Genomic DNA, 10869 nt, shown 5'->3' on the forward strand with positions numbered 1-10869 from the left:
CACCCCTGCTCTACACTGGACAAGGTCCAGAGTCAGCCAATCACCAGCAGTATATGGGTGGCCTCAGCCCCCTGCCCAGGCCCTGAGAAGTCTGGGGTAAAGAGGTCCCAGAGGCCGTTCCCAAGCCAATTTGGGAGTCAAGAACCCCTGCCCTTTGTCCCTGTTCCCCTGTGAAATTCATCTGAAACAAAGCAAAGAAGTGCAGCCCTCACCTGAAGGCCTATGATAGGGCTCCCGGAAGTCAATCTCAAAAGATGGGGCCTAACTGGCCAAGCACGGTGGCTCATGCCTGTAATCCCAGCACTTTGGGAAGCCAAGGTGGACAGATCACCTGAAGTCAGGAGTTCGAGACCAGCCTGGCGAACATGGTGAAACCCTGTTATCTACTAAAAACACAAAAATTAGCCAGGCGTGGTGGTGTGCACCTATAATCCCAGCTACTTGGGAGGCTGAGGCAGGAGAATCACTTGAACCTGGGAGGCAGAGGTTGCAGTGAGCCGAGATTGCACCACTGCTCTCCAGCTTGGATGACAGAGCGAGACTCCATCTCAAAAAAAAACAAAAAACAACAACAAAAAAAAACGGAGCCTGGGGGCAGCACCACATCTACAAAATTTCAGAAGCCTCTGAGAGCAAACTGTCAAAGATAAATACTGAGGAAAAAGTGCTTCCACACAAGGAACCATTTCCTCGAACCATCTGGCCCTGAGAATACAAGGCAGGAGGCGCTCGTGGTGGTGGTGGAAGGGGGTTGACCGGGAGACCCCTGTGTGAAGATCTCAAGGGTACACATCCCACCGGCATCTGAACTTCTCCTAACGATGGTTCCCACCAAGATCTCAGGGTCTCTTTTTGGTGGGAAGTGTCCCATATCCCATAAGAGCATGACACCAGGAAAGGAAAGAGCTGAGGGGAAAGATCTGGACTTTCCAGAGATGTCTTTCCTCACCAATCAGATGGCTGGACTTCTTGGGTCAAATTTTTGCTCACCAATCAGAGAGCAGATATTTTCTTGCCAATCATGAAGCAGAGATCTCTGGGCAATGCTTTTACTCACCAATCAGAAAGCAGACACCTCAAAGCACTGTCTTTCCTTACCAATCAGGTGGCAAATTTTTTTAAGTGCAGTCTTCTTTCACCAATCAGGTGACAAGTTCCTTGAAGCACTGTCTTTCTTCACCAATCTGATGGCAGTTTCCTTGAAACACTGTCATTCCTCCCCAGTCAAGAGGCACTAAGAGTCCCACCCTGTCCTGCCACATTTCTTCAGTAGAATTTGCCTGTGTCTTCTGAGTAGAATCCACCCTTAGGTTTTCCCATCCTGTGAGTTATTCTCCCAGAGTTCCCACCAAGGCCAGGGCAGCTGCTGTCCAGGGCTGGGAAGGAAAACACAGCCACCTAGGCTGGCCAAAATGTTGTAACTCATAAAACAAGAACACATCCTCATTTATTTGCATCTGACCCTCCTAGAAACCAGTAAAGGAAGGTGGGCAATATCATGCCATTCAGCCAGAGTGGCAGAGCCCTGGAGAATGGCCTGCGGGTTCCCGGGACCCTGTGGCTTCCTGACATCTCTCAGTCTGAATGGTGAGAGGCTACAAATGGCTCTTGTGCCTGCCCACAGCAACAGGGGGTAGGTGGAGGTGACCAGGGCCCTGCCCCTTCTTACCTCTCTGGAAAAACATACATTTCTAATCAGGCAGCAGAAACTGGCATGACAGGAAGTGACCAGTGCCCTTTCTCACCCAGACCTTCTCACTCTCAGGCACAGGACTGCCCACCTGAGTGGCCGCTGTTGGGTAAAATTTCTTGGCTGAACTCCCAAGAAATCTATGTGCAAGCCAGCTGTTTACAAGACCCCTGGCCTCAATTTCTTCTGTAAAAGAGAGACAACAAACACTCTGGGCACAGGCAAAGGAGCTGGATACCTTCCAACTATGTTCTCTGGAAGCCCAAAGCCATCTCTCCCGGGGCTTGTCCTGGTCACACCTTTCTGGCACTGCAGATGTTTCTCGGGTCCCTTTGCCTGGGCCACCTTCCCATTCATTCTTTGCTCAGTCTTCTGCGGGATTCTCACCTGAAACTGTGATTTTTTTAAAAACGTGGAACAGCCCAGCTACCTTTCTGCTCATGTTTCTCTTGGCGACCACCAGAGGCAGCCGTAAGTCCGCAGACACAGAAGGACATCTTGCTTGACCTAGGGAGCCATTCTACTTATGCCAGTGCATTTGAAATCAAAGGGATTTCTCCTGGAGGAGACAGATTGGGAACCTGTTTATTTTATTTTGAGAAAAGTGTTCCACATAAGCAGGGCTGGGTTGGATTCATGGGCCCCGTGCTCAGAAGGGCACCAGCTTGGTTGAAACTCTGCTGTCCTTGTTTCAAAATTCTTAATAGCTTTGGAATAAGAACCCCCTACTTTGTTACTTTTTTTTTTTCCCAAGATGTTCTTTTTTTTTTTTTTTCGAGACAGAGTTTTACTCTGTCACCCAGGCTGGAGTGTGGTGGCGCTATCTCAGCTCACTGAAACCTCCGCCTCCTGGGCTCAAGCTATTCTCTTGCCTCAGCCTCCCAAGTAGCTGGGATTACAGGCGCAAGCCATCACGCCCAGCTAATTTTTGTATTTTTAGTGGAGATGGGGTTTCACCATGTTAGGCAGGCTGGTCTTGAAGTCCTGACCTAGGATGATCCGCCCGTCTTGGCCTCCCAAAGTGCTGGAAGCCCCCTATTTTCATTTTGCACTGGGCCTTGCAAATTATGTAGTCAGTCCTGCACACAAGTGCCCAACATCTGGTGGACTTCCTGTTAAGAAGATGATCCTTTTGCTTCATCCACATGCTAAGCAGTGGCCACAGAAGGGTTTCTCTCCTGCAGCACACCACTTGGGCCTGTCTGCCATGGCTTGGGACCCTGGCGTGTCAGGGTCTGCACAAGTCCAGGTCAGGACCCCACCCATGCCGAGGTGTTGCCCATGAGTCCTCAGAGGTAAATATCTTCTTGGGAAGCCATGTTCATGGCAGGCCCTGGCGTTAGGCCACAAGTTTAGCAGCAGGAAAGCCCTGGTTCCTGGAATTCCCAAAAGATTTTGTGGGGTGGGAGGGCCCCACTTCTCACCCTCCAGCATCACTGAATTCCCTGGCATTTCATCAACTTCTCTGAATCATCTGACCATTGCTTCATTTTTGTTGGTACGAGAAAAACAAATAGCAGAAAGTTAAAACATTAGTGCTTGCTTCAGTGGACGAAAATAGTCTCCCGTCTCCTTTTAATTTTTTTTTTTTGTCCTGAGAAGTAAAGCTATTTGCAGATGGATTAAATGTTCCTTCTGAGACCCTGCCCCTGAAACTGCCAACCTCGCTGTGACTGTACATGTGTGTGTGTGTGTGTGTGTGTGTGTGTGTTTCGGGGGGGTAGTGAGGGGCGGTGCACACACATCCAAAGAAGTGCGTCTGCATGCATTTGGTGAAAGAGAGTCCTTTGTCCCAACGGTAAGCCTGGCGAACATGACTCGCGGCCCTCTGGTATGCAGCACACCTGTGCAGAGGAGAAGCCCAGGAGGGGGAGGGGAGAGAGAGGTGTTGGCGGCCGCAGCCCTGCACCCTTGTAGGGGCTCATGGGGAGGGGAGAGAGAGGTGTTGGCGGCCGCAGCCCTGCACCCTTGTAGGGGATCACACCTTCTCCTTTCTTCTCCTTTGAGCCATGTCTCCATCACCCCTTTGTTTTGGCTTACACCTCCAAATACCAGGGAGGCCTGTGTGTGTGTGTGTGTGTGTGTGTGTGTGTCAGAGAGAGAGAGAGAGAGAGAAAGAGACAGAGATGACCTCAGTCAATGCCAATTTGTACACAGACTGGAAGAAAATAGAAAAAGAAGCAAGGAAAGAGCAGGAGGACTGATGTTCCCAGGGTCTCTCCAGCCCCCCACCCCGCCACGTGTAGCCCACCTTTGCAGGCCTTCCGGTGGGTGATGGGCTTGCCCATGTCGCGGTAGTAGCCCTCCTTGCAGTAGTGGCAGTGGCGGCCGGCGGTGTTGTGGCGACAGTTGAGGCAGACACCTCCGCTCTTGCGCCCTGAAAGCTTGTAGAGCTCCATGTTGAAGCGGCAGCGCCGGGCATGCAGGTTGCAGTTACAGGCTGCAGGGGGAGACAGAGAGAAGTGTCAGCCACAGGGGCGCGGGGAGGACAGGCACCCATGAGCGTCAAAAGAAACCCCACCCCTCACCTCCTCCCTTCTCCACTAGCAGAGCCAGGCAGGCAGACTTGTGCTCCAGGAGCTCCTCCTCGGCTCCTCCTGTTTGTACCCGTCAGCATTTATTGGGCACGTAACAGTACCATGGCTGAGGTTCTCCAAAATTCTTATGTTGAAGCCGTGACCCCCAGTACCTCAGAATGTGACCGTATTTGCAGACAGAGTCTTAAAACAAGGCCCTCAGAGTGGGCCCTATGCCAGTATGACTGTGTCGTTGTGAGAGGAGGAGATGAGGACACAGAGAGACGCAGGGACGCATGTGCACGGAGGAGAGATCCTGTGAGGACGTTGCCAGAGGGTAGCCATCTGCAAGCCACGCAGAAGGGCCTCCAGAGCAACCAACCCTGCCAACACCTTGATCTTGGACTTCCAGGCTCCAGAACTGTGAGAAATAAACGTCTAGTGTTTCAGCCCCCAGCCCGTAGCACTTTGTTGTAGCAGCTGAGCGAACTACTGAGGCCCCTGCTGCCAGCCCGGCCTCCCCTTCTCCCCTTCCTCCTCGTCCACCGAGGACTCTGGGGCCTGCACACCATTGTTCTTTGCACCTCAACCTGTCCAGCTTCCGGAGGCTGCCCAGCCCTGCTCTGGGGAGAGGACCCCCACGTCGTCCGCTATGGCTCTGCTCCACCTGTTCCCTCCCCATGAGCATTGCTCAGGACTCAGCTCCCTTTCCCCGCCCACCCCCACACCCTCCCGGTCTGTCTCCTTCACCACTCATCATCTCTGTGCTCCCAACTCCCAAATCAGTATTTCCAGCTTCAGGTCTGGGGTCTCCACTTGAACCCAGAGTCACCTGCCTGACATCATTCACTCCTTACCATCCTGCCCTCGGGTTCCCTGTGGCTTGAGCTGAGCCCCGCAGGCTCCCCTCAGCATGATCAGCAGAAGCAGGATTTCTTTTTGTTTGTTGCTTTTGAGACGGGAGTCTTTCTCTGTCGCCCAGGCTGGAGTGCAGTGGCCCGATCTCGGCTCACTGCAACCTCCGCCTCCCGGGTTCAAGCGATTCTCCTGCCTCAGCCTCCTGAGTAGCTGGGATTACAGGTGTGCACCACCACGCCAGGCTAATTTTTGTCTTTTTAGTAGAGATGGGGTTTCACCATGTTGGTCAGGCTGGTCTTGAACTCTTGACCTTGTGATCCTCCCACCTCAACCTCCCAAAGTGCTGGGATGACAGCCATGAGCCACAGCACTCAGCCCAGAGCAGGATTTCTAAGCACCAATCTGAGGGTGCCCATCGGGATCAACTGGAAAGCACTCAGCATGGCCTTCAGGGCTCCAAATAAGCTGGTCCTGCCTCGCCCTTCAGCCCCTCGCTCTTTATTTTCCAGCGATTCCAAACTTTGGTCTGTTTCTAGAGCCATGTGCAAGGACCCCTCACCTGCCCCTCTGGGGCTCTGGACATGCTGTTCCCTTCCTCCCAGGACACTCCTGTTTTATCTGGCTGCCTCCTTCTCATCCCCCAGGTCTTGGTTCCAATGTTACTTCCCAGCCCCGCTCCACCCCACCAGCCTGCTGTGGGCACCCAGTACGGCCTCACACAGCTTTCCTTGTGCCACATCAGGATTGCCTGTCACCTGCCTTCTTCTTTAGGCTTCCAACCCCAGGCCGGGGTTACTCCAGCACAGGTCTGGCCTCTTCTTGTTCACTCCATAACATGGTTTCACGCTCAGTGTGTTCTAAATGACATTTTATGGAATTTCTAAAGAAATGTATGTTGGGTTTTTTTGTTTTGTTTTGTTTGAGGCAGGGTCTCACTCTGTTGCCCAGGCTGGAGTGCAATGGCACAGATCTTGGCTCACTGAGACCTCTGTCTCCCAGGCTCATGAGATCCTCCCACCTCAGCATCCCAAGTAGCTGGGACCACAGGCATGTGCCATCACGCCCAGCTAATTTTTTGTAGAAACAGGGTTTCACCATGTTGCCCAGGCTGGTCTCAAACTCCTGGGCTCAAGATATCTGCCTGTTTTGGTCTCCCAAAGTGCTGGGATTACAGGTGTGAGCCACCACACCCAACCTAAGAAATATATATTTAATTCATGCACTCAAAAAACAAAAGCAGGAAGAGAAAGGGACATACTCTTATTTCTACCAACCACAGTTGCTACAGAGATCTTTCCTTTCAGGCTTTAATTAACATTTGTTCAGTTGTGGAGCTATTTAATTCTTTCCTACAAACATAGATCATACTTTTATACATCTAGTTTTGTGGGGTTTTTTTTCATCATAACGAACATTTTCTTGTGTCAAATACTGTTCTTCACGATGTTTAAAAGTTGTCCGGGCTGGGCATGGTGGCTCACACCTATAATCCCAGCACTTTGAGAGGCCAAGGTGGGCAGATCTCTTGGAGCCAGGAGTTTGAGACCAGCCTGGCCAATATGGTGAAACCCCATCTCTACTAAAAAACACAAAAATTAGTCAGGCATGTGAGGCAGGAGAATCTCTTGAACCTGGGAGGTGGAGGTTGCCATGAGCCACCACTGTACTCCAGCCTGAGCCACAGAGCAAGACCCTATCTCACAAAAATTAAAAACTAAAAAATAAAACTCCTCTGGTACTGTGTTGCATGGCTATGCATAGTGGGCCTCTTGGAGTTGGAAGTGGAGGCATTTAAAAGAAGGACCTCCCAGGGTTGGGCAGCTATAGGTCGTTTCCCATTTTTCACTATTATAAATGTTAACTACCTTTGAACATAAAGGTAACCACCTTGAACCACCTTTGAACATACATATTTGTGCTCTGCTCCAATGACTGTTATAGCGCAAATTTCTCTAGATGGAATTACTGGGTTGAATTTTGAATCTACATGTTTTTATATTTTTATTTATTTTATTTTTATTTATTGATTGATTTATTTATTTTTGGAGATGGAGTCTCGTTCTGTAGCCCAGGCTGGAGTGCAGTGGCGTGATCTCGGCTCACTGCAACCTCCGCCTCCCACGTTCACGCAATTCTCCTGCCTCAGCCTCCTGAGTAGCTGCTATTACAGGCGCCTGCCACCACACCCGGCTAATTTTTTGTATTTTTAGTAGAGACGGGGTTTCACTATGTTGGCCAGACTGGTCTCAAACTCCTGACCTCGTGACCCACCCACCTTAGCCTCCCAAAGTGCTGGGATCACAGACGTGAGCCACCGTGCCCGGCCCTTCTACATGTTTTTAACATTGGCTCCAAACTGCCAAACTGCCCTCAAGAAAGGCTGTACTGGCTTATACACCCACCAGCAGGATATGAGAGCTCCTATTTCACCACGTGCTTGAAAAGAATAATATGCGGCCGGGCGCGGTGGCTCACGCTTGTAATCCCAGCACTTTGGGAGGCCGAGGCGGGCGGATCACGAGGTCAGGAGATCGAGACCACGGTGAAACCCTGTCTCTACTAAAAATATAAAAAAAAAATCAGCCGGGCGTGGTGGCAGGCGCCTGTAGTCCCAGCTACTCGGAGAGGCTGAGGCAGGAGAATGGCGTGAACCCGGGAGGCGGAGCTTGCAGTGAGCCGAGATTGCGCCACTGCACTCCAGCCTGGGCGGCAGAGCAGGACTCCGCCTCAAAAAAAAAAAAAAAAAAAAAAAAAGAAAAGAATAATATGCATTTGGTATCAGCATTCTTTTTAAAAAATCTTGGCCACTCTGTCTGAGAGAAAACACACACACACACGATTTTAATTTGCATGTCTTTGATTACTAGGAAGGTTGGGCATTTCCCCATGTATTGTTTTTCTATTTATATTTCTTTTTTGTGTATTGCCTGTTCATGCCATTTGCCCAGTTTTCAAATAAGGTGGACTTTTTTCATGCTGTCTAGTGATCAGGAGGATTAAACATCGTTTGTCTTTTCTGCCATATAAGCTGTAAATATTTTTAAGTTTCTCATTCACATGTTACTTTAATTTGTGATCTTTAGAAAAACATGTGCCTCTTTAATTTTTCTCTCTGATGTTACGACAAGCTTCTTTAAGTGCTCTTCCTAGAGTCACTGCCAAGTCACTCACCCATTAGTCATTTCATTTACAAATAGAGGTGGACAGGGCCCTAGAGAAAGCAATGTGGGATGCAGGAGAAAAGACAGCTCCTGCCCCGAAGTCTGAAAGCAGCCAGAAGCCAAATTAGACCAGGGGATGAATCCCAGAGCCTTGCTAAGTGTCCTCCAGCAAGTGTTCCCAGGGCTGAGTTCAACCAAGTGCAAAGAAAGAGACTGCAGCTGCCCCTTACCCTCCCGCAGACGACTGTCACGCCTGCGCACACTCACTCTCTTTGGACTCACTCTGCCAGACAAGGGTGACAGGGCCTGCTCAGAGATGTGAAATGACCAACCAGCCCAGGACCACAGAGCCAGTAAATGCGGGGCCCAGGACGGGAAGCCTGCCCTTCTGGCTCCTGGTCCACTGGCTCAGAGGAAAAGACCCCTATCACTGGAAGTAACAGCTGGCCTAGACTACAGTCAGAATCTACATCTTTCCTACAAGCACAGAAATCACAGGACCTGGAACACCTGCCTGGGGACAGGGATCTGGAAGGATCACCCAGGCCTCACTTCCTCAGGCCTCCCTTGTACCAGGAAAGGCCTGGTAACAGCATCATCCCGTCCTTCTTGGAGGCAAATGTCCTTCTCCTGCATTTCCCAGCGGGGCCTGCCCTAACCTCTGAGCCCCTTCTGGGAGCTCAGCCTCCACTTTTCCCACCCCAGGAGGAAGCTTTCATATGCACCTTATGCCAACAAAAGGTTCTTCCTAAACAACTGGTCACACAAAAGAAAACTCTGAGGCAAACATCAAAAGGCAGGGCTCCCTTCCCTCCCCTGCTTCTTGGAGCTGTCAGGAGACATCAAGTGGCAAATGCCCATGCTCAGACTTCTGCAAAGTATTTTACAGCTTGTTTTCTTTTCTCTTTGTTTTATTTTCTCTGCACAGATGGAAAAATGCATTGGGCAAAGCAGCTCACATCTGGATCCCTCGGCTCCACACAGAGGCGTCACCCAACTCCCGGCCTGTCCCCAGCCCCTTCCTCGGAGAGACACCTTAATCCTTCGTGCCTTCCTGTTTATCTCCTGCATCTCTTGGAGGCAAAAATATTGGGTATTAGTTTCATTATCAGATTTCAAGGCAGGGAGGAAAGGGCAGCTTAGTGAGAACAGAGGTCAACCCAGAGAAAAGGGGGTTGGGGGTGGAGAGACACTCTGAGGGACCAGCAGGGGCAAGAACAGAAGCACTGCCTAGGTCATTGAGGCTCTGCCTCTTATCCAGGGGTACCCAGACACCCACAGACACCCCAAGCTTTGTGCCCCTCTTTGGCTATCATGTGAGGATCACCAAGGATGCATCACATGTCGCTGCATTTCAGACCCAGGGCATAACGAGGGTAAGGAAGGTAGGAGGGGGAGAGGCCCCACTTTCCAACCAGAAACCCAGTAGGGAGAGAGGCCCAAGAGGTGGGTTCCTATTTTCTTCCCCCATCAAAAAGTCCTCTAAGTCCTATTTCAACACATGCCTGTGGCCACTCCTTACCTCTCAACATTCCTGCCTTTCTGCCCCTCTCCCTCTCCCTCTCCCACCAACCTGAAACGGCTCAACCCCTTCCCACTCCCCAGGTCAGATCAATTCAGTGCATGCATACAGTGCTCTAGCTATGTTCCCAGCTCTGTGCTACAGGCTATGTGAGATACACAGATGGACAATGCACTCTCAACTATCCATAGGTTCCCATCTAATGGAGGGAACAAACTCATGTCAGAAAATTCTCTGATCAAGTGGGACTAATCTCTCATTAACTGTGTTGGTTTGTTGAGGATAGGGACAGCATTTGCTCTTATATCCTCCAGCCCACAGAAAGCCTTCATACATTTTTGTTGTGCAAATGAGAGAGAGAAAGCAAACAAGAGAGAAGATAGATGGATGGATGAATGAATGGAAGGATGAAAAGGTGGATGGATGGATGGATGGGGTTGATAGGTGCGTGGAGGGAGGGAGGGAGGGAGGGAGGGAGGGAGGGATGGGGTTGATAGGTGGGTGGATGGATGGATGGTATGAATGAAAGGATGAATGGATGGATGAAATGGATGGATAGATAGATAAATGGATGGGCAGATGCATGGATGGATGGATGGACTCGTGGATGGATGGATGGATGGATGGATGGATGGATGGATAGGTAGGTGGGCAGGTAGACAGGCAAGGAGGTATGTATAGAGACAGTTAGATAGTTAGACAGGTAGGGCAGATAGAGGATTTACTGCCTGAACCACTCCCTAACAAGGCATAGCCTTGTGACATCTGATTGTTGCATTCAACTGCTTTAACTCATCAATTTAACTTCTGTCTGCTCAAGTAGACTGCTGTGCTTTAGAGAGAAAAACCCACATCTAAGTCCCCTGGACTCTTCCTGGAACTCTGAGTAGTGCCCTTGCACACAGAGACTGAATCTGCATCCATTGCTTTTGATGAATTTACCAAACTATAGGTGTTGGCTCACCCCAAAAGACCCTGGCAAACTCACTCTCAATCCCATCAGGACTACCCCAGGCCCAGAAAGCATCCAGCAGACATTGGTGAGCAGTTTCCAGACCATGTCTCTCAGGGACTCTGGTCCTGGCTCCCCCAGACTTCACATGGCCCAGGGGCTTCTCACTG

At 50.5% G+C, this 10869-nt stretch overlaps 1 protein-coding gene across 2 annotated transcripts in view; it reads right to left on the reverse strand.

Annotated features, from left to right (window-relative positions):
- Nucleotides 1-10869, reverse strand: part of NTN1 (netrin 1) — a 223189-nt gene that overhangs the window by 75322 nt on the left and 136998 nt on the right. For both annotated transcript variants that reach the window (XM_055256017.2, XM_055256016.2), the window contains exon 3: nucleotides 3942-4130. In XM_055256017.2, the coding sequence (XP_055111992.2) occupies nucleotides 3942-4130 (189 nt within the window). The remainder of the gene's footprint in view (nucleotides 1-3941; nucleotides 4131-10869) is intronic.

Source organism: Symphalangus syndactylus, chromosome 20, assembly GCF_028878055.3.
Source record: "Symphalangus syndactylus isolate Jambi chromosome 20, NHGRI_mSymSyn1-v2.1_pri, whole genome shotgun sequence".
NCBI classification, from domain to species: domain Eukaryota; kingdom Metazoa; phylum Chordata; class Mammalia; order Primates; family Hylobatidae; genus Symphalangus; species Symphalangus syndactylus.